This window comes from Eucyclogobius newberryi, unplaced genomic scaffold, assembly GCF_026437365.1.
Source record: "Eucyclogobius newberryi isolate DKJ021-1_F unplaced genomic scaffold, fEucNew1.0.hap1 SCAF_2, whole genome shotgun sequence".
Taxonomy (NCBI): domain Eukaryota; kingdom Metazoa; phylum Chordata; class Actinopteri; order Gobiiformes; family Gobiidae; genus Eucyclogobius; species Eucyclogobius newberryi.
In genome coordinates this window covers 19,680,762-19,707,587 of record NW_027315834.1, presented here as the reverse complement: position 1 = coordinate 19,707,587, position 26,826 = coordinate 19,680,762, and the positions used below count along the sequence as shown (strand labels likewise).

At 39.3% G+C, this 26,826-nt stretch overlaps 3 protein-coding genes across 6 annotated transcripts; 2 read left to right on the top strand and 1 right to left on the bottom strand.

The window, feature by feature from the left end:
- Positions 1-1,091: 1,091 nt before the first annotated feature.
- Positions 1,092-12,497, top strand: xpo7 (exportin 7). 3 transcript variants are annotated; one of them, XM_072454167.1, is made up of 28 exons: positions 1,092-1,177; positions 2,655-2,801; positions 3,593-3,686; positions 3,759-3,925; positions 3,997-4,062; positions 4,148-4,252; positions 4,361-4,526; positions 5,169-5,242; positions 5,307-5,426; positions 5,878-6,024; positions 6,222-6,394; positions 6,477-6,670; positions 6,749-6,854; positions 7,504-7,639; positions 8,254-8,327; positions 8,413-8,493; positions 8,583-8,646; positions 8,718-8,826; positions 8,903-9,009; positions 9,079-9,167; positions 9,256-9,363; positions 9,449-9,531; positions 9,610-9,824; positions 9,922-10,060; positions 10,137-10,294; positions 10,384-10,482; positions 10,548-10,675; positions 10,748-12,497. In XM_072454167.1, exons 1-28 carry the CDS (start codon positions 1,145-1,147, stop codon positions 10,839-10,841), a joined length of 3,276 nt encoding a protein of 1,091 aa, XP_072310268.1. In that variant the 5' UTR covers positions 1,092-1,144; the 3' UTR covers positions 10,842-12,497. The 3 variants fall into 3 exon arrangements, with proteins under 3 accessions (XP_072310268.1, XP_072310266.1, XP_072310267.1); XM_072454165.1 differs by having other exon boundaries at positions 8,718-8,828; positions 8,896-9,009; XM_072454166.1 differs by having other exon boundaries at positions 8,413-8,497; positions 8,587-8,646; positions 8,718-8,828; positions 8,896-9,009.
- Positions 12,498-12,736: 239 nt separating this feature from the next.
- Positions 12,737-15,399, bottom strand: pbdc1 (polysaccharide biosynthesis domain containing 1). The gene is made up of 6 exons (XM_072453590.1): positions 15,340-15,399; positions 14,943-15,008; positions 13,602-13,661; positions 13,308-13,448; positions 13,131-13,242; positions 12,737-13,064 (listed from the first exon to the last, which is right to left on the bottom strand). The coding sequence occupies exons 1-6, from the start codon at positions 15,367-15,369 to the stop codon at positions 12,976-12,978; spliced, it is 498 nt and encodes a 165-aa protein (XP_072309691.1). The 5' UTR covers positions 15,370-15,399; the 3' UTR covers positions 12,737-12,975.
- A 729-nt stretch (positions 15,400-16,128) lies between these two features.
- Positions 16,129-24,750, top strand: dmtn (dematin actin binding protein). 2 transcript variants are annotated; one of them, XR_011928128.1, is made up of 14 exons: positions 16,129-16,327; positions 17,694-17,742; positions 18,066-18,146; positions 18,231-18,374; positions 18,463-18,507; positions 20,521-20,623; positions 20,744-20,788; positions 20,855-20,989; positions 22,325-22,416; positions 22,911-23,139; positions 23,756-23,798; positions 24,176-24,238; positions 24,313-24,393; positions 24,613-24,750. XR_011928128.1 is itself a non-coding variant. In XM_072454164.1 (14 exons), exons 1-14 carry the CDS (start codon positions 18,057-18,059, stop codon positions 24,724-24,726), a joined length of 1,125 nt encoding a protein of 374 aa, XP_072310265.1. In that variant the 3' UTR covers positions 24,727-24,750. The 2 variants fall into 2 exon arrangements, 1 of the variants encoding a protein (XP_072310265.1); XM_072454164.1 differs by lacking the exons at positions 16,129-16,327; positions 17,694-17,742 and adding an exon at positions 23,880-23,887 and having other exon boundaries at positions 18,057-18,146; positions 22,911-23,016; positions 23,084-23,139.
- Positions 24,751-26,826: the final 2,076 nt, after the last annotated feature.

Below are 26,826 nucleotides of genomic sequence, written 5' to 3'. Positions count from 1 at the left end.
TTTAGATTTTTCAAATTTTTGTGCTTTATCCTTTGAAAATACCTAATTTTGTGCATTATAAAAAAATATATAATGCACAAAATATAATTTTACATCAGTGTTTCCCATAGATTTGGTGGTACAAGCAATACAGTTGGAATAATTTGTATTAGGGCCATTGACCTTTAGTCGTTTATTCAATAAGTTGATGGTGTCTTAGTCGACTGAAATCTATTGATTTTTTTATTTTATTTCAGTCATAAGAATTTATATGGACAACAGCAGAAAGTAAAAGACAAATTTGTAGCTATAAGATTTAGGTGCTTAGGGTGTTTAGAGACTAAGCATCAAGTCCAAGTACTTTTTGGTATTTCAGTTGTTTTGTGGGGCTGTGTGTGGTCTTGTGAGTGCTGTTTAGGTCAGACATTTATTTAATTCCTATTATTTAATACAATTTATAGAGCATCTGTCACTTTATTATTGCCTCTAATTGTCAAAAAGCACTGATTAGAAATAAAAATAATTACTATGACAATACTGTACGGGTAAAGTATAATTTGTATCACCAGTTTTTTTGTTCTGCTATGGGGGCAACCCATGGACAGAATGGTTCTGTGCCATAGTTGTGATGTGTGTGTATAGAAACAAATCTACAAACCTTTTCATTCAAAATCCCTGAAAATATGTGAGAGAGCGAATGACTGCTTGAAAAGAAATGTACTTCGCGCGCAAGCAAAAAATATTATAAGCTTATCTTACACCGCCCTCTTGAGGAAAAAGCAAACGATTCATTATGTTTCCCACTCGGTAGGGAAAAACGAAAGTGCAGAGAAAATACGTTTTACTTTTCCGTTCATTGGAAGATACATGTCAGTGAATGTAGCTTATCATAATGTCAGTTAAAACTGCAACAAAGTCATGGTCTTTTTTTGTCTAACGTTAATAATAAAGATTTAAGCTGTATTTTAAATGAATATTTAGTATCAATAGATTACTTACTGTGCCTTGACTATGGGTGTTTAGAGTTATTTAAAAAAGAAGATAGTTGAATTGTTTTGGTTATTTGTAATACAAAAGTCCTCACACAGTTGATGTGGTTATGGGTGGCGGCCTGAGGGGGCGCTGTTGTCACTGTCTATAGCCATAAGCGGGGAGTGTGAGGTGCATGAAATGGAGAAAAATGGCGGATCATGTGCAGGTAAGAAGAGGTTTCATGTTTTTATCAATAATACATTCTAAAACGCCTGAATTAAAGTCGGCCTGCTATTTCCGGGTGGTGTGTCTTGGGTGGTAGCAGCTGTGACTTCGGGATGTGAACAAACCTGCGGTGTTTAGTGTGAGATGCTTAAAGAAAGGATGGGGTGCCTGTGTTGACTTGTGGCCTGCTGTCATTGCTCAGACTTGGCTCATAACACTATGAGCTAATGCTAGCTCTGAGCCTCAAACTGGCTCCCAAAACGTAAACAAAAGCCTCCGCGCCGTTGTTTTTGGTGCAGTTAAATGTTTGATGTTTTTGTTATTTAATAGTTCATTATCGTAAGGATACGGTGCATTGCGGCAGCCGTTATTCTATTCACGTAACTTAAACAATTAAACACAAATGGGTATGTTGAGGACGAAAAGATGCAAGCTAGCAAAAACAAAACAAAACATATTTTTTACAATGGCACACTATCACGTGGACGCCGCTATATGATTTATGTGTTCACATACAGTTTATTGAGTCTTAAGAGGCAGAGTGCTGCATGTTTGAGTTTGCCGATTGTTGTAAAAATCCGCTTTCAATCCGCTAAGCTAACGCTAGCATCGGGCTGTAGCGTTAGTTCTGTTTCTCCCGCCCGAGCCCTTTTGAAAAGATGATTTACTTTTTGACACTTTTCAGACTAAAACAGCTTTGTTTTTATGTCGCTCACCACAGTACACATCTAACATCTGTAATAAAACTGCACTGCCGTGATCGTTTTCAATTACACGTTTGCTGAATTATCCTGTAACCTTACTGTTATGTTTAGCTTACGGCTAAAAGCTAGCTCCTGAGTTTGGATTGGACACATGTTCAGGAGCGACAGAAGTGCATGTTGGACTGCAAAGTGCAGCTTAAGCCAGCATCATTGTGACGGCATTAAATCAAATAATTCTCACTTATCAGGCAATTTCATCCAACAACCTCCTAAAGATTGTAAATATAATAAGGTTATTGTAACGTTCTACAATGACAGACCAGTCATAAGAAAGTGTGCAACTATATCAATTGCGTGGGGTGTATGTCACGTTTAAATAAGGTATACGTTTTATATACATTTGATATTTGTATAGAAACGTTGAATGGGAGTTATAATGATGGAATAAGACCTGATTCAGAGCAGAGTAATGACAAGGTTTGGTCTGTTATCTACTGCCAACATGCCGGCAGATGTGATGTCTCTGTTTTATTTGCAGTCACTCAGTTCAATGCCATTATTGTATGCAAACTATGATTTTGTGTTAATTTATGTTATTAAACTAATGCAAGCTTTAGGAACTTAATTGCGCTTCATCAAGTAAATGACAAGTGCTATGTTTGTCAATAAAACTGTTGTACGTTATTTCTTTCTATTATCATGTAGGTGATTTGTGTCAACCATATGGATCTGTTTGACGCTGATATCCCTCTCCGTTTCTCTATCTTTGTCTAGGGCCTTGCCGAGCTGGAGAGCCTATGTAAGCAGTTGTATGAGACGACCGACACAACAGTTCGACATCAGGCAGAAAAGGCATTGGTGGAGTTTACAAACGGCGCTGACTGTCTAAGCAAATGTCAGCTTCTTCTTGAGCGAGGCAGTGTAAGTATTCAATAACATGACATTGGCCCGATCGAGTTTTGTAACATCCTGCTGTACAATCAAGCAAAGGCCTCAAGTATATTTTTAGAATCTGGATTGTCTGTATTCGCAATGGTCTCCCTCAAAATACTCAGTCCCTCATTATTTGATAAAGCACACACTACAGTAATAATCACGTTATTGTAATGTATACAATAATCGATTCATTGCACATGATGTTTACTATGTTTAATAGACATCTATTGCCTTTGTCTGCTATACAGTTATCTATGACACCTGTTAGTCATTATTTTATATTTTGGAAATCTTAAATCGCAATATTTATCAAAACAACATCTTGGTAAAAGAAACAACGGCACGTTACAGTAAATGGCATCACAGCAAAGATGGACCATGCAGGCGGCTTTTGAGAGGTTGAATGAGGGAAAAACATAAGTCAATTTAGTGTATGTCTCCTTTAAGAACCAAATATATTTTATAAACAGTATTTCTTTGTTAATCCGCTACCTGCACAATCTTGAAATACACCCATTTAATCATCAAAAGAGGGAATATGTCACATGTTTTGTGTTAACAAGTTTCCTTTCTTTAAACACCAGCAACACAATATACGTTAAATGTATTGTGCTACTAAATACAAATTTGGTATCACTGTACTTTTGATATTGTAACACTAATAGTAATATAAAATATTATTGCATCACAACAAAATACAGTTTTAATACATAAATAATCCCCTATTATTTGGCACCCACTATTAGTGTAAAAATCTGGTTTTGTTCTCTTTTCAGTCGTCATACTCCCAGTTGTTGGCTGCAACCTGTTTGTCTAAGCTTGTGTCAAGGACCAGTAACCCCCTGCCTCTGGAGCAAAGGGTCGACATTCGTGAGTCTCCCATACACTGCCCACAAATTGTACCTTTTCTTTAGACTTGAACACAAATACTTTCTTCAACAGGAAACTATGTGCTGAATTACCTGGCAACACGGCCAAAGTTGGCAGCTTTTGTGACTCAAGCCCTGATTCAGCTCTACGCTAGAATCACTAAATTGGGTTGGTTTGACTGTCAGAAAGACGACTATGTCTTTCGAAATGTCATAGCTGATGTGACACGCTTTCTTCAAGTAAGTTTATGTACATACAATTTTTTTTCTATTTAATCTTTATGCACAATTATATGTATTTTTATTTCCAGGATAGTGTTGAACACTGCATCATTGGGGTTACAATTCTATCACAGTTAACCAATGAGATCAATCAGGTACTAAATTATGAGAACACTTTGCTTGTAATATTTGAGAGTTACATTTGTAAACTTGTATTAATGAATAATGTTTGTGTTTCAGGCCGACACTACACATCCTTTGACAAAGCATAGAAAAATTGCTTCATCCTTCAGGGATTCATCTCTTTTCGACATATTTACCCTTTCGTGTAACCTTTTAAAACAGGTAAATGTTCAAATCAGATGAGACCCCTCACTCTCTTTGTTCAGTTATTGGAATCAGTTTCCTGTATATCTTTCTCTGGAGGCATTTCATAATTGTTTATATTCACAGGCTTCAGCAAAGAATCTCAACTTAAATGATGAATCTCAGCATGGACTGCTGATGCAGTTGCTCAAACTCAGCTATAATTGCCTCAACTACGATTTCATAGGAACCTCCACAGATGAGTCCTCAGATGACTTGTGCACCGTACAAATTCCCACATCATGGAGATCAGGTAGTTTTAAGGTTACTTGTTATACAACCATAGCTTGTGCTGGTGCTAGAGATGGGAATTGAGAACAGAATTATATTTTTAGCAATCGGAATAGTCCGTATGCCTTCTCCCTTAACAATTCCACTTATTGTTGCTGCGTTGAGCCACTGTTTGTTTAAATGTCATGTCAGCTCTGACCCTGCGCAGCGCTCTTTACCTTCTCCTTCACTAAAAGCAAAAGTTTCAGATCTATGAAGCCTTCAAGTCAGGCTGCACTTTGAGCGCAGTCTGTGTGGATCTAATAGGCATGTTAACACGTGGCAAGGAGGGCCAAAATGGCGCACGTACACAGCGAACAAATGCTTCTGCGTGTACATCACAACCACACGCCGCGGCGGTGAGGGACAGGCAATATGTGTTTTAAAATTTAACTTCAAATGCAGTTTTGCAACATTGTAGTTTTAGACACAATACTTGTGTCTCTCTCTTATTCGTACAATTTAGATATGAATTAAAAAACAATAATTGGGAATTAATAAGAAGCATTGATGAGATTAATTAACAATGCCATTTATGTTGATTAGATCGTATCCATTCCCATCTCTAACTGATGCTGACATTGACTTTTGTGAAGCGCTGTTCAAATTATAATTTCTCTTGCAGCTTTTCTTGATTCCTCCACGCTACAGCTATTTTTCAATCTATACCATTCCATCCCTCCATCCCTTTCTCCATTGGTAAGTTAGGATTACATTAAAATGATGAATTGTCTGGTTGGGCCTAATAATGTGTGTGTTGTAGGTGCTGTCATGTCTAGTCCAGATTGCATCTGTTCGGAGGTCCTTGTTCAACAATGCAGAACGGGCAAAGTTTCTTTCACATTTAGTGGACGGTGTAAAGAGGATTTTGGCAAACCCACAGGTTGGTTTGATTGGACTTGAAAGGTAGAAAATATAAGAAGTGTATAGAGTTTATATTGGACATGTACACATCAGTGTCTCCTAGATAAGATGTAAATGTTCAAATTAAATATTGATCTTATTGAAAAATATTTAATACTTGAAGCTTGTTGTCATAGAAATGAGTATGCTGTACTATGTGTGTTAACAAGGACCAATGCCAAGTGTGCATGGGACAGCACTGCAAAGTACAATATTTGAAAACACAAAAGTTGGTTATGTTTGTTGTTTTTGTTCCCATGATTATCCAATCAGAGTTGAATAGGTTGCGTTTACGACTTTATAGAATAAGATGTGATAATGACGTCTGTAGGGAAGAAGGATTGGGTCCACAATATTGCATTCTACATTTACTACATTTTTATTATTGTATATTAGAACCCCTCATAATTTTCATGTGTTCATTTTAACAGTGTTTACCAGATCCAAATAACTATCATGAATTCTGTCGCCTGCTGGCGAGGCTCAAAAGCAACTACCAGTTAGGGGAACTGGTCAAAGTGGAAAACTACCCAGAAGTCATTCGCCTAATAGCAAACTTCACAGTCACCAGTCTTCAGGTGGGTGTGCCAAATTCTTTTTTTTTTTTTTTCTTTTTTTTTCATTTTTCGCCAGTAGATACGAAGGACATTTAGAAGTATTACAACTGGAGCTCAGTTTGAATTATCTTTAGGTTTTTCATAAACAATAAAACAAATATGTTCAAATTCAAGTTGTGCTTGTTGTGTGCATTTACTTGACTTTCATCCATCTCTAGCACTGGGAATTTGCCCCCAACAGTGTCCACTACCTGCTCAGTCTGTGGCAGCGTTTGGCAGCATCTGTTCCCTATGTTAAAGCCACTGAACCTCATCTGCTGGAGACATACACCCCAGAAGTCACCAAGGCCTACATCACATCACGGCTGGAGTCTGTCCATGTTATCCTTAGGTAACCAAAGCTCAGCGTGTTACAAACATGTGACTAGACATTTTCATGTTTTAATCACTTTCACTTGTCATTTTCCCTCCAGAGATGGTTTAGAAGACCCTTTGGACGATGCAGGACTCGTTCAGCAGCAATTGGACCAGTTATCAACTATTGGAAGGTGTGAGTATGAGAAGACGTGTGCTCTGTTGGTCCAGCTCTTTGACCAGGCGGCTCAGTCATACCAGGAGCTGCTGCAATCCACAAACTCAAGTGCTGTGGACATTACAGTACAAGAGGGTGAGTGCCACATCAGCTCTTCACTAATCTGGTCCATTGTCCGTTGATAAATGTCTTCAATCCTGTGCCTCTGTGTAGGTCGGTTGACATGGCTGGTTTATATTATTGGGGCAGTAATCGGTGGACGGGTGTCGTTTGCTAGTACAGATGAGCAGGATGCCATGGACGGAGAGTTAGTCTGTCGGTAAGGCATATATTTCATTTATTATTTTTGTTCACAAGTGGCAACATTGGCAGTGACATCATCACTGACTGTTGGGGTCTAGTGGTGTGTTCTTTAGGTCCCTGTCAGAGTTGAAAATGCACAAGCCAGAGAAAGAACTGGTCAAAAGCTGAGGCCTCAACACGTGTCGCCTGCTGTTTGGAAACTTACAAAATCAACTCATTTGTCAATTTATGTTTACAAACAAAAATAATAACATTTTTGAAAAGGCTATAACAATAAATGTTACTTCTATTAAAGGGAGGATTGGTGACATGGAATTCTCGACATAACTAAATAAAAGCACATAAATGCAAACATGTCGGAACCCCCACTTCACATTTTCCCCCACTTCACACTTTTGCCGATTCAAAATATATTTTTAAACTGTTAATTCTTATGGCATTGATACAAGATTTTCATCACTTTGACACACACGAATAGCTTTTCCTCCTTTTCCATTTCGTCATGGCGTTTTTCTCCGAGCTGTGTATGATCTTAATAAGATAAGATGATCTTAATTACCTGCTTTAATGTCAGCAGTAGAATTGTAGCTGATTATACTGATTATAAGACTGTAGCAGCTCTTTCACATCATCATCTGAGCTCATTCTCAAAATCCTCTTTTCAGGGTGCTCCAGCTGATGAATCTGACAGACTCGCGGCTTGCCCAGGCTGGCAACGAGAGGCTAGAGCTAGCAATGCTCAGCTTCTTTGAGCAGTTTAGAAAGATTTACATCGGGGACCAGGTGCAAAAATCATCAAAGGTGAGTCTTATAAATTTGATCCTTATTTACTCATTTGAAAGAAACTAATCTGCTGTCGCTGTGGGTCACATGGGACTGTGTTTATTGAACCAAGCGGCTTAATGCTGACCAAAGCCTTTGCCGTGGATGGCTCGTGTTTAACCATTTGTCAGTCCAACATGACATTACCCAAGTACCAGTAGACTGACAAGTGTTTTGTTTTTGTCCTGGACAGAAACTGCATTATGTCACCTTCAGATAAGTAGTGAAACAAAAACCTTGTGACTGTCTGGTGTGCCTTTAGCACCCTCATTTTTTGGGGAAATTAGTGAAATGTTAAAGACCTTGTTTTGCCTTTTAGAACATTAGAGTAGGATATTTTTTACTAGTGTATTTTTAAATTGCACAATTACAAGGAGGATTTGGAAGTTGGATGTCTGTTTTTCTTGTTGCAGGTCATATTTTTCTTAGTGTCGATTGTCACAATGTGTGCCCCTTTAGTTTAATCAACATTTAGTTTTGAACACTAAGCTGACTGCAAGCTCAGAGCATGCATTGTCATTTAAGTGCAGATGGCAATAAATGCTCTTTAAATAAAGAAGGATCTTCAATATGCTACTTCTTTTGCCTTTTAGCTTTATAGACGACTATCAGAGGTTTTGGGCTTGAATGATGAGACCATGGTACTCAGTGTCTTTATTGGAAAAATGTGAGTAGAACTAAACTACATTTACATCATACGCATTTGTACATTTTGATGGAGTATGTTTAACAATGGCTTTTCTTTTCCCCAGCATCACCAATTTGAAATACTGGGGCCAGTGTGAACCAATTACCTCAAAGACTCTTCAGCTTCTGAATGACCTTTCTTTAGGATATCCTTTTATTTAAGTTTCAAAGTAAACCTGTAAAAGAACAGCAGCTCACATTGACAAGTCTCACTTTTCCCTTGACTCCTGTGCACGTATAGCAGTGTACGGAAGCTGGTTAAGCTCAGTGCCGTGCAGTTTATGCTGAATAACCATACGGTAAGTAAAATAATACAATGTGGACCATTATATTGTTACTTTTTTTTTAGAGATGTTTCTTGTCTTATCAGAGCGAGCACTTCTCTTTCCTGGGAGTCAACAACCAGTCTAATCTCAGTGACATGCGATGTAGGACAACCTTCTATACGGCACTTGGACGTCTACTAATGGTTGATCTAGGTACCTACAGTTCAGGTCCTGCATAGTTTAATTTCTAACAAATCTTAGAAGTGTTTTTCTTCTACATGTCCTACAGGTGAAGATGAAGACCAGTTTGAACAATTCATGCTTCCTTTAACAGCAGCATTTGAAACCGTCGCTCAAATGTTGAGTACAAACACATTCAATGAACAGGAGGCAAAGGTAAAGAAGGCTCAGATGCTTTTCTAATTTTTGCTGGTCTATTATCAATGATGTATTTATTTTTTCTAGCGGACTTTGGTGGGCCTGGTTCGAGACTTGAGGGGAATCGCTTTTGCCTTTAATGCCAAAACCAGCTTCATGATGCTTTTTGATTGGATGTATCCTCGTTTTATGTTCGTTGGAAACAGGGGGGAAATGTGTTCTTTTAGAATGTGACATGTTACTTGCTTTAACACGCGCCTGTAGATATCCAGCCTACATGCCTATTTTACAGCGAGCCATAGAGCTCTGGTATCATGACCCAGCATGCACCACACCTGTTCTCAAGCTTATGGCCGAGCTTGTTCACAATCGGTAAACAATATTTTGTACAGCCCAATGAGAAAGCAAAATAATGAGAAGTTTAAGCAAATTTCCTTTTTTCCCTTCCTTTGCGTAGATCTCAGAGGCTGCAGTTTGATGTGTCGTCACCAAATGGCATCTTGCTATTCAGAGAAACAAGCAAAATGATCACAACTTATGGTACAGATGACCACTCTAGTTGAAAGTTTGCATCAAGATCAACTGAAAACTAAACACTGCCTTGGTTTTCCCCAAAAGGAAATCGTATCCTAACACTGGGAGAAGTTCCTAAAGACCAAGTGTACAGTGTGAAGTTGAAGGGGGTCAGTGTCTGCTTCGCCATGCTCAAAGCCGTACTAAGTGGTAACTACGTCAACTTTGGGGTCTTCCGCTTGTATGGGGACGATGCTCTGGACAACGCCCTACAAACCTTCATTAAACTACTGCTATCCATCCCACACAGTGACTTGCTTGTAAGAAATCCTTTGATTAAGCACATCTCATCAATACTTAATCGCCTTTCCAGTTAAGTTAGATTGACCGTATTAACTGCAACTTCTACTGTTCCAGGATTACCCTAAACTTAGTCAGTCTTTCTATTCCTTGCTGGAAGTGTTGACGCAAGACCACATGAATTTTATTGCCAGTTTGGAACCCCATGTGGTCATGTACATCTTGTCTTCAATCTCAGAAGGACTCACTGCACTTGGTAAGCAACGGTTTCTGGGCCAATGAAGTGCAGCTGCTGATCTATGTTTATTAATACAATGTGTTTTGTATTTCAGATACAATGGTGTGCACAGGCTGCTGCTCCAGTCTAGACCACATTGTAACCTACTTGTTCAAGCAGCTGTCTCGATCCACAAAGAAGAGGCCCACTCCAATGGCAACGGATGACAGATTTCTACACATCATGCAGCAACACCCAGAGATGATTCAGCAGGTTATGATGCACACAAACATGGCACTGTATTGTCTTACTAACTACATGTAAGTCATCTTCACTTAAAAGGACACTTTGCTCAATTACAGATGCTGTCGACGGTGTTAAACATTATTATATTTGAAGACTGTCGAAATCAGTGGTCAATGTCACGTCCACTCTTGGGTCTCATTCTGCTTAACGAGAAGGTAACGACCACAAGTTAATCTTGAACAGTGTTGATGTTAATGCATAATGTTTGGATGCATTTCAGTATTTTGCGGACCTGAGGAACAGCATTGTTAACAGTCAACCTCCAGAGAAGCAGCAGGCCATGCACTTGTGTTTTGAAAACCTGATGGAGGGAATAGAGCGCAATCTTTTAACAAAGAATAGGGACAGGTAAATTCACAGATGATCAACTGTCATAAATTACAGAATTAAAACATGTATTATTATTTATGTTTTGTTTAGATTTACCCAGAATCTGTCCGTATTCAGGAGGGAAGTGAACGATAGCATGAAGAACTCTACATATGGGGTCAACAGCAACGACATGATGAGCTGACATTCCACACAGCACTATCTTATCCAGACACATCGAGTTCCTCTCAGCTCTTCTTTGCTACAGCCTTTCTGCCCCTCACCAACTCACCATTTCTCCTCTACATCAGCTTCTCTCCTTTCGCCCTGTTTCTCCTCTACATCAGCCTCTCTCCGTCCTTGGGCCTGGATGCCCAGGGATTCCAAACGTTCCCCAACTTGAACTGCTGCGTGTACAGCCATTTTTGGGGACCTGAGCTAAATTCAGCCAATACACCACTTTGCTTGTATGTTTTCACTTGCCCATTCTCAGACAGGCCCTCCCTGCTCTTTTTGATAAAAGCATATATAAATATATACAGATCTATTTTAAAGCCCGTCTGCATTGGTCTGAAACACCATTCATCTTACTGAAAATGGAGGGACACATTGTAGGTTAAAGGGAGAAAGATTTTGCATGTTCGCATCTGCACTCCGATTGGAGTGTGCTGGAGTGTGTACGGGGGAACAACTGGTAAATGTAGTAATCTGCTTCTGCCTGCCTTGTATAGAAAACCCAAACCAAGTGTACATTTCTTTTCTTAACATTTTGAACAATGTTTATAATGGATGAAATTTAAGACACAGTTGAGTTGAAAATGTGTGATTGAGCTTTTTACAGTGGAGTGAGTTGCAAATATCTGTCTGCGTGCGGAACAGGCTTTCCACAGGAGGCGGGGGAGCGGAGAGTGCAGCCACGCAAGCACTGAAGTGGCTAGTTTGTTTTTTGTTTTTTTTTAGTGAAGAAAAAGAGGTACATACACTAACAGAAAAGGGAGATTCAGAGCATCCAGGTTGTACATTTGAGTAACACGTTGAAGTGATGTAAATAGCCACTTCCCTCCTGCAAAAAAATCAACTCAGCACGGCCAAGTCCCCTTCTGGCTTGTCACAGCTCGGCCTTTCAGCTCAAAGCAAGCGCTAAAGGTTAGGCCCGACCACCCTCTGCCCTGTAAGGACACTTGCTTGTTCCCTTAAATAAATTGTAATGGCTAATGTGTAAGCAACATGGTAATGGCTACATGTTTTCCTCTGGTAGGCTGGGTGCAGTTTCAACCATTTTGTTTACACTCTGGATTCCTTGGACCAGGTTCTGCCCCATAATGAGGAGATTGTCCAGCAGTGTATGCGTGTTTGCAGAGTTGTGTTGTCTGTGTGGAGTGAAGTGGCTCTGTTGCCTTGTGTCCAGTCCCATGGTGCTGCCACAGTTTGGACCCAGAATGACTTTGGGTTCGGTCACCAAGACTTTTGTCATAGTTCATTGTTTCCAGGTTTAATGGGTTGCCAGCAGTAAACATAATGTCATCTGAGCTCCCTTGAAGGAATCCAGTTTTGTTTAAAATTTCCGAAGAATAATGTATCGAACCATTTGTAGAAGTTCAGAGCAGTATAAAAGGAAACTTGATTAAAATGGATATTAGCAACTTGTGTTTCTCTACGTTGCTGCTAACCTTTTGTGACAACTAGCTCATTTCTTACCATGTCAGCACTCATGGATGTTTATTGAGTTCCTATTTTTTGACTTGTTGTCCCTGATGTGAATGTGTTGGGTCCATAGAATGAATAGCTGTGTTGAGTTGTTTGGATGTCTGCTACATATAGTGTAAGCATTGTGACTGCAAATAAATCTTACCGATTTTTACAGTTGCCTTTGTCCGGTTTTTCTATATTTTACTTGACGCCTCTACTGTTTGACTTCAAAAGATCTTCATATCATGTACCGGTAATCATGTTGATAAAACATTTCACAAGTTCCAAAAAAAAATTCAAAGGGAGCTCGAGTATTTTTACTCTAAAATCTAAATTTATTTATACTAACTAAAAACTATGTAAATATATGCGTGGCATTGCAGGGATATTGATGTACAATAAAACATACTTTGGTTTGATCATTTATCAAAACAAGAATGGTTTGCACCGTTGAACAATACAATTCAGTTTATGCAGGTCATTAAAATTGCAACCACAAAAAAACTGTATAAAAAGAAGTGGGCTTGGGTTGCAGAACTGACATGGGGTTTAATTATAAAGAAGCCTACATATTCAGCCTATTCATCAACAACAGGACTCTGTGGTAAATGTTAAGATTGACTTTACAATGGGAGGAAGGCTTTTCCATCTTAACTGTTACTTTTGGATTTAAACACAGTGTCGTTGAGGCCTTCTCTGTTGCGGGCGATCTCTATGGCATAAAACTGCACTCGTGTGGCTGCAATCAAGAGAATTTATTAGAATGCATTTTAGTTAGGCTTATCCACATACTGTAACAACAAACCAAATATTGTGTTCTCCTCCGTGTATTCTCTTTTGGTGTCCAAACGAAGAAGGGTGCCATAGTTAAAATCTTCAACAATTCCATCAAACTGGTTGCAGAAAGACCGCCATCTCTGCAACACATTCAATTAAATGTTCAATAAACGAGCAGATAAATTAAATTGCAACCAAAACCTACCTCTTTGGCTTCAGCTGATTTGAGGTCTTCTGTTTTCAACAGTTTTATATCAAGATCTTTGAACGTTTCTCTGAATAAAGTGTAAAGTTTGTCATCCACCTTTGTAAGTTTCAGGAATTTGGGGTCCACAGACGATATGAGCTGAAGTCAGTAAAAAAAATCAGTAAAACATTCAGAAATATACAAAGAAAATACAAATGTGTTTATTTCAAATTTGTAACTAACTAGCCCACTGCAGTTTCAAATGTGAGCCATTGGATTGAAATAAATACACCTTTAAAAAAACATGCTTACATTAAAGTAAACTTCTGCATGTTCAGAGGCCTTTATCGCCCACATGGCTTCAAGTCGAGGCTGCAAAAAAGCACATACTTAAATTACTCACAATACCAATATATATATTGGATAGGATATGGAAAGGATATGGGTTGGACTACACATATTACTAAAACAGAGTAAACATGATTTGACTAAAAATTAGCAGATTTTCCCCCAGTTTGCCAATTGTTGAAGTTTGTGATGTTACTTATTGATTGTACATGAGCAAAGGTAAAACTCAGAAAATGTTTTCTGTTCTGTGTAAAAGAAGTATAAATTGTTCCTGCTTCGATGTGTAGTCTGTTTTTTTAAGGCCCATTCACACATAATTCCCAGATAATTGCCAGAACACTCAGCTTTGACCACTGTTCACAAACACACGTCAGTCCCACAACATTGCCAGGTTTGCTCTCTTCACACATAACATGGCATTTGTCTCTCTGCATTCTCACTTTAGCATGTGTTGCATCATGTCCGTGTCCATTGTTTGAAAATAACAGGTTTTGTGCATTATTTAATGTTTTGTCTTTCCAATTTCAGCTATCTCACATTATAAATCAGATGTTGCATCAAGACAGTTACTCTTTAAGTACTCTTGAGCCATAGTTTCCCCAAGTACTTTTTGACTCTTACTCAAATAATTTCTTGGACCACTATCTATTGTTTTACTTTTACTTGATTAATATTATTTTGAACTAATGTTATTCCTATTCGAGTACAATTTTGATCTCTGGTCAAATGCACTTTTAACCGATAAATTTGATAATATAGCATTGTATTTACATTTTGTTTCTTTCTGATCTTTGTGGTTTAACAGCCCATTGGAGCTGTATCCATGGATCATTGGTAAATTATAACCAGGAAACTGAAACCCATAAATAGAAATAGGCCTGGTCCTGGTCAGGGTTGTTGCATGGCCCAACACAGCTCATGGGACAATTCTGGGACTCAGAACAGACAATGTGCATGGTTGAAAATGATTTCCTCTGCAGGCCCCCACAGCAGGCCCTTGGAGATGAAGATCCACCTGAGGTGGCTCAGGCATCTCACCTGGGGACACTTTACACAGGAGGCTCCTTGTCACACTTATCCACAAAAAAAATCACTCATTGACATGAATGGTTTTGCAATGTTATGGGTTTTTTTTGCATCTCCTCATTTGTGAATCAGAATATCGTCCAGCATTTTCTTTTCTTTTTTTAGACCTTTTACGGCACACTCAACTGTTGTACTTATGCTAATGGTATGTAATATAGTAACTAGAACATATAATAAATATGTAAAGTAAGCGTGTAAAATAGATAAATGTTCACATACATCATTCCCGTAGGCATCAGCTGGAAGAGAGAGCGCGTGAGCCGCAGCCGACGCCCCCTCTGGCCCCTGGGAGACAGGAAGACAAAACTCATTTAACACGTGTAGTACAACATCATCCAGTACTCGCCTGAATCTACAAACACAGATATGTATGACATTGGCTGTATACAACAAATACACTTTTTGTAGGTTCATCGTGTTCGAACCTAGCCAAACTACTGGAATTTTACACGTGTTTGCTGCTGCCAACCAGCGAGTAACCTATTTTTCATGCCAATTATGGCCAAAGTTAAACCACAGAATTTGCCAGAATCAAATATTTCAAGTGCAATACTTTCAAGTATTAAAGCATTTCCTATTGTACATTCTAACAAACTGTACATGTTAAAACATTTACCAGAGCAGCCAACGCACTGTCTGACGCCATGTTTGTTTGCCAAAGATGAGAAAACTGGAAGAGTGTTGAATTACATGCAAAGACAAATTCACTGACTTTTTTTACTCTGAAATTGTCTGACCTGGCAAATAAAAAATAATTTCTACCACAAAACATAAAGTTAAGAATAATTAGCCATATTTTGTTGTTTGTAAAACAATCCATGTAATATTGTTAAAATACAAAAACATTGTTTAGGCCCTAAACACTAAGTATACGCACACCAAACTTCTCTCTTGACCATTACTACTCTTTGTTAGAGTGACGTCACACACGTTAAAGCGCGAGCTCTTCATCCAGCCACCGCCAATTTTGTCATATTTCCATGGGTTAAAGTCGAATCAATGGTAAGAGGGTTTCTAAAGGTGAATTATTCATGCAGTTGGTAGTCGTTCATACTTATGACTCGTACTTCAAGGTCAAAACATGGCTCAATGGTCACTACACGTTGCACTAAAATAATTGCTACTGTTGTTCGGTTAAATGCTACCATCTTGTGGCCAACCAAATAATTGAACATTTTCCTCAGGACAGCTAAATATTTTTTATTCTAAAGGAGTGTGTTTGTGCCGTTGGCTTAGGAAACTAAACTAAATATTACAGTGTGCATAGCTTTAATCTAGTATTTTAGGTGCTATTCCCGATGATTGGTTCGCTTGGTTGATTTTTTTTTTTTAAGCAGACACGTAAGGCCTATTGTTTGTTATCACAGATTGTTCTCTCGTTCGTGGGAGTGGGATGACCTAAACTGAAGACACCGAGACGGTTTTGTTTTAGCTCCTGCTCGTGTGGTCCTGGGGTCTTGGTCACATCATTTCATAAATACAGCCACAGCCTCCTGCCCTTCCTCCTCCTCCTCCTCCTCTTCTGTCCTCACCGCGGAGAGGCTCGTCCGGATGCGTTCACCTCGAGATCGAACTCGCATCGTCCTTTTTCTTGTTGTTTTGGGGTAAGATTATACATTTTACATAATAATGTTGTGTACTTAGTACACAGGCAGTTAATGGATAGATCAAACGCGTGACCACTTGCTTCTTAGCCTCCCTCCACTTTTCATGCGCGTATTTACGCACCAGTCAGGCCACATGAACGGCTGAGAACTAGGCCGCAGGACAAGGACTGTCACTCATGTTTGATGTGGTGAGAGTAGTAGAAAATATTATCAAATTGCCATTTAGTGTTGTTGTGGGTCACAGGGGTTATTTCAGTAGGCCTGCACTGTCCTGGTGGTCTGTCTGTCCTTGTGCACAATGCTGAGTATACACAAGTATACAAATAAAAATTGTATTTTTTTAATTGTTGCTATTGAAAAGCAAAACATCATGTGTCAATCCTTAGTTAGCCTCACTGATTTATTTCGTTTGAGGAATTTAACCATGTGTAAGTCCTTTTCTTTATGATCAAAATGAATGTGAATATTTGCAAAGTTGTTGTTTTTAAATCATGTCAAGTTATTGATTAAACAACAACCCTCATACATGGAGTGGGTGTTATAAAGTAGTACAGAAGTCACTGTGGTTGCTTAGAATGTGCACCACTCCATCTTATATATCAGATGTGTCACTTTAGTGAATTGTATATAGACAGTGTAGTGTTGATTCTGTAAAGGGAGGAGTGTAACCCCAGCAATAACTGTTAAGGACGTCCTGGGCGTTGGCCTGACTGGGTTTGCTGATAAAGTACCATAGTGAAGAGCGGAGGTTTAGAGGGGTGGTGTGTGGAAGAGAAAGCATCCCTGGGACGAAGATGAAAGGCCACGCAGAAATCTCCTGGAGGAGCCTTCCCGGGAAATGGTGGTCTTCTAACAAAGCATATCTGCCCCTCTGAGCAGAAAGATCCACACATTTGTGGAGACGGTATTTAAACTTAAGTTGCCTCCCCTGTTTGCTGGCCCCCGCTCTCAGCGACTGTCCCCGGAGGAGGCTCCATAACAGCCTGCCTCAATCTGATCAGTGTAGTTTTACACACAGTCTCCTTGTCCCCATTGCTCTAAAGCCCAGGGGATGCGGTGCATCTGTTTGAAAGGAATGATTTGTGCTCAGAGCAGCAGTAAAACGCCTAAGACAATCCATTAGTCCACTGAAATCATATCAGAGGTTTCTAACTTTCAATATAACAGAGAACCTTTTTTATTTCATTCCTCATTTAATGTATATATTTACCAGCATAAACACAACAAAACTCACACGCAGTCTCATCGGTTAATGCATCTATATCAGGTGCATGATGTATAGAGCTAGACTATAATTCAGTATGAGTCTAATGGATACTATGAATGCTGATCATCTGATATTTTTATGCTGGTGGTTTTTCAGCCATCCAAAACCACAGTGAGAGGACAGGTTTTCTCCAGTCATGCAGAAGGTAAATGTTGAAACATTCTTTACACTTTGATTATAGACACAAATATATAAAGGATTTCCCAGATTCAGATCCTGAAATAAACATTTATCATTTTTATTGACCTATTCATTTTTATTTTTATTGACCTATTAAAAGTACAATTAATCCTTCATTTAGACATATTAAATAGCACCAATACGTTTTTGAAAAGGTTTAATCCAAGCAAAGTTATACATTAAATAAGATAAATAAACTATACTTCAAGAAACATTATGTTTTTGCATTTGTATTTGTACTAAAATGTTATATTTGTAGTTTCCTAAATGAGTGCGATGATGTCACAGGTGGAGGGACGGGTCACCCCAGTTAACCTGCCCTCCTCCAGGGGCGCCATCACCCCAGGGTCCCCAGCCACTGCCATAACAGTAAGATCTGCTACACACATGTGACCATATTACATCCCTGAGTTAGATTGTTACCAATGAAACTCTTGATTCTTGCGTGTGCAGGCGCGGGTGGATGATCAGGTGGTGGGTTACAGAGATTTGGCAGCGCTGCCCAGAGACAAAACCATACTTCAGGTGGAAAGGCCTGATATGATGACTTACCAGCCTCACCTCAGCTTCTCACCGCTGGATGCCCTACGCAGAGAGGTAGGCATACGCTCAACACTTTGAACACATGAGCATTTAAATAGAATGAACAGTTGTTTCAAATACAATAAATGTGTGTTTTCAACAGCGATCTCAGTCTCCTCCCTCTACATCTCCTACAAGATCCCATGAGGTAAAAACTAAACTTTTGTTCCCAAATCAAAATAAAATCTTTACTTAAATAAAAGCATTTATGCACCATGTACCTTGTGTACCATGTTTTGGCAATTTATTGCGATTCTTGAATACAAAATTACTGCATTTTATCCAGTACATGAACCCTTCATGACATATTGCAAATTGGCTTTGCATTACTGAAAGGAAGGTCATAACACAAACTAAACAATGAGTCGGCTGTTCCCTATTCCTGAGTATTCTGTAAGATACAACCAATGCTTTGTCTATTTCAAAGATTATTTCTTTTTTTTTCCTTTTTTGCATTTCATTCATGTATTATACTTGTGTGTCATGGGCTCAGCTTCACATTTTCAACACTTTCTCTACATTTTTATTTTATTTTATTATGAAGTTTTTTTTTTTCCATTATATATATATAATTTATTAGCAAAATGATTGTTACTTATCTTAAAAACATACAATGAACTAGTAACATTATTGAAATTTAGTAATCTGCCATTTTGGGGCAAAGTCCTTGAAAAGGTTGTTTACCAACAGCTTACAGATTTTCCTCTTAATAAATAACTCATTTGATGTTTTTCAGTCAGGTTTTAGACCTCATCACAGCACTGAGACTGCTCTTATCAAGGTGCCAAATGACAACCACCTGAACACTGACACAGGCAAAGCCTCAGTCTTAATTCTGTTAGATCTGAGTGCTGCTTTTGACACTGTCGATCATGGGATCCTCTTACAGAGACTAGAGGACTGGGTGGGCATCACTAGCACTGCCCTAAATTGGTTAAGGTCCTATCTGGAAGACAGGAAGTATTTTGTTGAAATTGGTAACGTGTGTCTCAGACCACATGCCCCTGACCTGTGGAGTGCCCCAAGGGTCAATCCTGGGTCCCCTTCTGTTCAACCTCTACATGCTGCCGTTAGGTCAGTTGATACGCAGTGAAAATGTGTCCTATCACATTTATGCAGACGACACTCAGAACAATGTTTTACTGACGGCAGGTGAATCTGGACCAGTGGATTCACTGTCACTGCATCCAACAGATCCATGTGTGGATGAAAAACGTCTTTCTCCAGCTGAACTCAGACAAGACTGAAATCATCGTTTTTGGCCCACAGACACAAAGAGAAAGTGTTAGTGGTCACCGCCAGAGTCTCGCTCTAAAACCTACAAACCAAGTTAGAAATCTGGGGGTAATAATGGACTCAGACTTGAATTTTAACAGCCACGTCAAATCAATAACATCAGCAGCTTTTTACCATCTAAAAAACATTGCCAAAATCAAAAATATTGTGTCCAAACCAGATTTGGAGAGACCATGCGTTTGTCTCCAGTAGATTAGACTACTGTAACGGCCTGCTCACTGGCCTCTCCAAACGAGCTGTAAAACAGCTGCAGTACATCCAGAACGCTGCTGCTCGGGTCCTGACTAGAACCAGGAAGTATGATCACATTAGTCCTGTTCTCAGGTCTCTGGACTGGCTCCTGTGGCTCAGAGAATAGACTTTAAAGCAGCTCTGCTTGTGTACAAGTCTCTCCATGGCCTAGCACCAAAGTACATCTTGGACATGTTAGTGCCATATGAACCATCTCGGACTCTGAGGAGCTCAGGGACCGGCCTCTTGCAGGTGCCCAGAGTCAGGACTAAACATGGGGAATCTGCGTTTCAGTTTTATGCAGCTAAAATCTGGAACAGTCTTCCTGAACATGTGAGTCAGGCTTCTACTCTGACAATGTTCAAATCCAAGCTAAAAGCTGTTTTGTTTAGCTGTAAACATGACTGAAAGGATTTTTCTTTGCACTCTTCTCTTTTATTACTTAAATTGTTTATTGTATTTCTCTAATTTCTTTGTGATTTTAATGCATTTTTCCTGCTGTGTGAAGCACTTTGAATTGCCTTGTGTATGAAATATGCTCTACAAATAAACTTGCCTTGCCTAGATACTATCCATAACTCTACTATATAACATCTATATTATCATCACTTACTGCAAACATATTACTGTCCAGGTGAAACTGGAACGAGCAGAGAGTGACTGTGGATCTCCTGGAGGATCATCGCTGCAACTACAGACTGAGCGCAAGATCAGCTTACAACATTTTCACAGACCAGGTATATCCTCTGCACAAGAAGATATATCAGGCAGAGGCCGATATTCTCAAAGTCAGATATACTGTTCTGAGAATAAAAGAAAAGCATCTGCCTGGATTCAATATCCATCTTTTGTTTTAGATAATGGAGCAAATATTTACAGAAAGCCTCCCATCTATAAACAAGGTAAGTTTGTTTATAATCATTTGGTGAATTTTAACTATCCTTACACTGGTTGCTCTGTCTGGACAGAACTGAGTAAACATGTGGAGGGCAGTGGAGTGATTCAGTCAGCCAAGTTCCCTGCTGCACAGCGACCGGACCCCAACGAACCCTCCAAGATTGAAACAGAATACTGGCCCTGCCCCCCTTCACTAGCTGCCATGGGTAAGGCACACACACATATATATATATATATATATATATATATATATATATATATATATATATATATATATATATATATATATATATATATATATATATATATATATATATATATATATATATATATATATATATATATATATATATATATATATATATATATATATAAAATGCCTCTGGGAGCCTCCAGCTCCCATGTTCTACGCGGTATCTTTTCTGTTCCTATCACTGTACTTTTCTTGGCTGAGATGTCTGATGTTTTTCTTGGGATCTGCTCAAGCCATTCCTCCAGTTTGGGGGTCACTGCCCCATGTGCTCCGATCACTACGGGCACCACCGATACCTTCACGCTCCAGACCTTCTCCAGCTCCTCTCTAAGGCCTTGATATTTCTCTAGTTTCTCATGTTCCTTATTCCGGATGTTTCCATCCCATGACACTGCAATGTCCACCATCACGGCTTTCCTCTGACCCTTGTCAACCACCACTATGTCTGATTGGTTCACCATTATAATTCGGTCTGTCTGTATCTGGAAGTCCCAGAGGACCTTGGCTCGGTCGTTCTCCACCACCTTTGGAAGTGTTTCTCACTTCTGTCCTTGGGGTCTCCAGTCCCTACTCTGCACAGATGTTTCTGTACACTATGGCAGCCACCTGGTTATGGCACTCCATGTATGCTGTCCCTGCCAGCATCTAATGAGCTGGATGGTCTCAGGGCCCCCTTTGCACAGCCTACACCTTGGGTCTTGTCTAGTGTGGTAGATCTGGGCCTCTATTGATCTGGTGTTCAGAGCCTGCTCCTGTGCTGCCATGATCAGGGCCTCTGTCCTTCAGACCGGATCTTTCTAGCCATTGGTAGGATTTCGTGATATCAGCCACTTCAGTTATGTTCCGGTGGTACATCCCATGTAGGGCCTTGTCCTCACATGATGGTCCCTCCAGCACCTCATCATCCTCTGTTCTCCAGTGTCTGAGAAGTTCACTGAGCACGTCATCTGTAGGAGCCTTGTCCTTGATGTACTTATGGATCTTGGACGTTTCGTCCAGGATAGTGGCTCTCACGCTCACTAGTCCCCGGCCTCCTTCCTTAGGGCCAGTGTACAGTCTCAGGGTGCTGGATTAGGGATGGAACCCTCCATGCATGGTCAGGTGCTTTCGTGTCTTAACATCTGTGGTCTGTATATCCGCCTTTGGCCATCTGACTATTCCTGCAGGGTATTTGATCACTGGCAGGGCGTAGCTGTTTATTGCCCGGGACTTGTTCTATGTGTGTGCATTATTTTTATGTATTAATATTTTGTATTCATTCATTTATATATATATTTGCTGTTTGTAGAGATTGAGTGGAAGAAGAAAAAATTGCCGGAGGAAGACGAGTTTGAGGACACAGATGAGGTCAAGACGGTACAAGAGCAGGAGCTCGAAAAGGTTTGAATTTACTCAAACATACACTTCATGTATGTGTTCAAATCTATGAAAAGAAGACTAAAATGAATGTGGCTGAACTAAATACAATCTTTTTAATTAGTCATATGTGAGTTGTATTATATGTAGTTGTCTATAGCGGTGGTTCTCAAACTTTTTCAGCTGCGACCCTCAAACATAAAAAGTAGGCCACCCCGAAGTGAAAATGTAGCCTCCTGTCTAATGTTTGATTTCATTTTAAAGATCTAGACCTAGATAAATGACCTTGGTGGGCCAACAAATAATAATCTACATTTTCTACTGCATTTGAAGGCTGTCAAGCTTTGTTTAAGACTATTGTATAGTTAGTTTTTTTCCCTCATATGATCTGGGGACCCCCTGAAATCGTTTCACGACCTCCATGCGGTCCCTACCCCCAGGTTGAGAACCACTGGTCTACAATGTAGCTATACATGTATACATGATATTACCTGCTCTTTATTGCTCTGATGTTTCAGATCAAGTCCAATCTAGGACGTCTCATTTTGAAGGAAGAGAAGGAGAAAGCCATTCAGTTTCGGAGGAAGACACAGTCACTGCCTGACAGAACACACATTCACGGCAGTAAGACTCATGTTCAGAGCCACAGAGCAGACTTCCACTTGACATACTGTGTGTTTACTGTCTGCAGGTTTGTCTACAAATACCTCAAAGTCTCCATCTCGGACAGGAACCGGTCTGGCCAGAGTAAGTGCACTGTGTTGTGTGTAAATTACTGACAAACAGAAGATAAACAGTTATTGAAAGGAGGTTTTGAAGACATGGGTTGTCATTGGTGATGTGTTTGGGCAGGGAGTTCAGATCCGGTCTCCTTAGTCCTGGTGGAGACCGACGGGTGTGACATATTTGAATATTAAATATTTTGGCCTGTTATCTCTTGTACTATGTCTTGTTTAGTTAAGGACAACATCTTAGTTTTGTAGTAGTAGTACTAGTTTTGACGTTGTACATCGTAAAATCAGGCATAAGATTCCATCTGGTAAATCATTTTATCTATGGATAGATATATTTGCCTTTCTGCTTCATTTCTGAAACTCTTGAAATAAATATCTTTAAAATAGCCAGAGAATATAATGTCTAACACATCTACACTGACACTACAGCCAAAATCCTTTAGGCAGTAGTTTTTACACAAACATTTAGGTATTTGTTGATTGCATTGTGTTTCAAAACTAAAAGTAATGTTACAAGCCGTATTCAAAATACAGAGGCTATATGTTCAGTGGATCTATCTGCATGAATCACTGTACTGATATGTAGATAATTATGTTTCTGTGCTTAACCTCCAATTATGTGTTAACAGATGCAGTCTGCAGAGTTTTCCAATGGAGACAAAGGACAACCAGGTACACCTCTCATTTTGTGTTACTTAGTCTGAAAAGTTGAGTTTCTAGAGCTCATTCTGTCTCTCTTTTCATGTTTCACAGCTGCTCAGGTAAGAGTGTTGTACTAATTGTGTGTGTGTGTGTGTGTGTGTGTGTGTGCGTGCGTGTGCGTCTGCGTGTGTTCTGCATGTGCACGGCATTCACGGCTTTTGATGCTCCATTTTTAACAAAAGAAAACCATAGCATTATCTATTATGTCTATGGGAAAGTTCTGTCAAATCAGGGCGCGCTCCACCAAAATTGCTAAATTTTTATCAGGCTTTTACAACAAAAATTGTATGAAAGATTTTGTTCTCTGATGGTCGTCTTTGTGCTATTGATTGCGTGTTGTTCTGTAGAATGGAGATCGTAAGGAGAGAATGGACAGAGGAACCTCACTGCCAAGTATTTTAGAGCAAAAGGTGAGATTGTTTGTGTATTAACACACAGTACAGAAGATCCGTCTCAAATATAAAAACCCTGTGTTCACCGTCAGATATATCCCTACGAAGCACTGATTGTGACCCATAGAGGGCGCTGTAAGCCACCGCCTGGAGTTGACCGCACACGACTAGAGGTCTGTATGTGTAAAATATGTTATTAGTTTACAGTAAAACTAGATTAGTATGTAGAATTTCACCTCCCTCTACTACTAAAAATATTATGTTTTTTTACTAGTCAGTTCTCTCTGGTTGACGCAGAGCCTGTGTAAAACTCTCAACAATTACAAACGCAAATAAATTACCTGTAATATAGATTTCAGATGTGTTAAATGATGCATCGTGTGTATCCTCAGCGGCACCTGGCTCCAGAGGAGTTTGAGCAGATCTTTGGGATGCCAATGGTGGAGTTTGACCGCATGTCGCTATGGAAACGCAATGAAATGAAGAAGAAAGTTTCCCTGTTCTGAAGAAGTGACCTAATTTTATTAATACTTGACAAAACCACACTTAAGGCTAATTTATGCTTCTCCGTCAAATCTACGCGAAAGTGCCGCACACCTCCCCGACGCACACGACAGCCAATCAGAAAGCTCTTGCTCCAAAAGTCACCTCGCGTCGAGGTGCCGTGGACCACAAGAGCTGTGATTGTTTGATCCACAAAGACTATATAGAAATCTTATTAAAAACAGCTTAGAACTGCTGAGGTTTGGCACATGTGATAGTTAATTGTGCCATTAAATATATAAATGCAAAATAATAGCTCTGCAGAAGCTCGAATGGTTCAGTTCTGCGTGAGAACTGCGAGGCTGAGGGAGGACTATAAATTAGCCTTTTGCCAACAGAGCCAGTAATCATCTTTCCAGGCCCATAGTGTTCGTTGTGTAACTAACCAATCAGAGGCCTGGATGGAGACTGGTGTGCACTGAAGCTGTTCTACTAACCCTGAGGATGTTCACCTTCTGCACTGTACTCACTAACGCTTGTGCTCAGCTGCTCCACATGCAGCCACTCACTCACAGAGGTGTGCTTTAATAGGTTGTGTTCACATGACATCACATTTTAGGTTTAACGTTGAACTGGGGAAAACGTCACAATTCTATGGTACAATTTACCTTTAAACAGTTTATGGTTGATATTTCTGAACTTTGTCAGCTTTTGTTTGTGGATTGGCCCAGTAATTACAATGTATTTTCTGCCAGCATAAACAAAAGTGAAATTATGTTTTCACAATAGCTACTGAAAATGGTGCCCTTATTTAATAACCCCTTAGACGTGATTGTTGTCAGGCCATAATATTAACATGGTTTATGAAGCTGACCAAACAATGAGTGTGGATCATCAGTTTGAATACTTTCAAACACAGTATATCTCCCTTACGTCTTTTCCACCAAGGTGCTGGTTCTGGGGCAGCTCAGTTTTCCACCAAATAAGAGCACGTGTTTGTTGCCATAGCAATACATTGTTTACTAGCTAACAGTTGGCATTTAGTTGTTTTTCTCCTGATGGCCGCCTCTAGTTTTGGCTGTATTTCAGCCGTACAGCATGTAACATTTATAATTAGTATTCCACCTGAACTGGTTCACATTTCCAGCAGAAATACGGCCCTTCTTTTAATGTAAAGCAGCAGAACTGGTTCTGAAACTGACTCTGAAGCTTTTCACAATTTAGGATATCATTTTTTGTTGTGTTAATTGTTATAGCAATGGTCCTCATTTCACTCTATAACCTCTGAAACCCATGAATGCCTTCCGTCAAATACTAGAACGTGAACGCAACCTATTGACAAGGTGCACTTAAAACTTAAATTGTTGTGGAAAAGTTAGATCTTTAATTTGATTCAGAAACTTAAATACATACGGTATCATGGAGATCTCTAGAACATGCTGTGTGAAATGTTTCAAGCATCTACTCATGTAATTGTAATCATTATTGAGTTATTGCTGTTCTGGGATTAGGATTGGCTGTGCACTTTCCAGTTACCATGGGGTTCAGGCCACACAAACCATTGGCCACAAGCTGAATGTAAACAATGCTTGGTAAATCTTTAGACATTTGAACTGAATTTTGGTTTTGATAAACTACATTATAAGATGTACTATTCTATAACATGACATTAACCATAATCATCCCATATCCAAAATAGTAATACTCATCTACATTAAGTGTTTTATTTGAAAAGAGCCATTGAAAAAAAGTTGAAAACTGACCGCAATGTTCTTTTTTTTATGGCAGCAGCTTGTCCATTGAGGTCTAATGTATCACAGCCTTAATCACATTTAATCAGTGTATCATGTAAATCTAATGGGGCAAATTGTAATGTATTCTTTATAAAGTATATATATTTATTTGATAGTCATGTGTACACTCTGCATATTGATTTATGTTACAACAGTAGCCTATATAATATTGTTGTACAGTGTTTTATGAGCATTTTAATTTTTTACTTTATCACATGTCATTCAGCTCATATTTATGTTGTACAAGAGTCGTCAAATAAACCAATGGAAGCAGTCATGTTTCAACTGTGTCAACGTGTGTGCGGGACATGTCTCAGGTGACACCTAAAA

Excerpts from the sequence above, each read along its gene's own strand:
- xpo7 (XM_072454165.1), top strand. The coding sequence starts at position 1,145 with ATGAAATGGAGAAAAATGGCGGATCATGTGCAG. Across the intron at positions 6,025-6,221 it reads TCACAGTCACCAGTCTTCAG|CACTGGGAATTTGCCCCCAA; the intron begins GTGGGTGTGCCA and ends ATCCATCTCTAG. Across the intron at positions 6,855-7,503 it reads GACGGAGAGTTAGTCTGTCG|GGTGCTCCAGCTGATGAATC; the intron begins GTAAGGCATATA and ends TCCTCTTTTCAG.
- dmtn (XM_072454164.1), top strand. The coding sequence starts at position 18,057 with ATGTCACAGGTGGAGGGACGGGTCACCCCAGTTAACCTGCCCTCCTCC. Across the intron at positions 20,990-22,324 it reads CCCTTCACTAGCTGCCATGG|AGATTGAGTGGAAGAAGAAA; the intron begins GTAAGGCACACA and ends TGCTGTTTGTAG. Across the intron at positions 24,239-24,312 it reads CAAGTATTTTAGAGCAAAAG|ATATATCCCTACGAAGCACT; the intron begins GTGAGATTGTTT and ends GTTCACCGTCAG.
- pbdc1 (XM_072453590.1), bottom strand. The coding sequence starts at position 15,369 with ATGGCGTCAGACAGTGCGTTGGCTGCTCTG. Across the intron at positions 13,449-13,601 it reads ATGCAGAAGTTTACTTTAAT|CTCATATCGTCTGTGGACCC; the intron begins GTAAGCATGTTT and ends TACTGACTTCAG. Across the intron at positions 13,065-13,130 it reads GGAGGAGAACACAATATTTG|CCACACGAGTGCAGTTTTAT; the intron begins GTTTGTTGTTAC and ends TCTTGATTGCAG.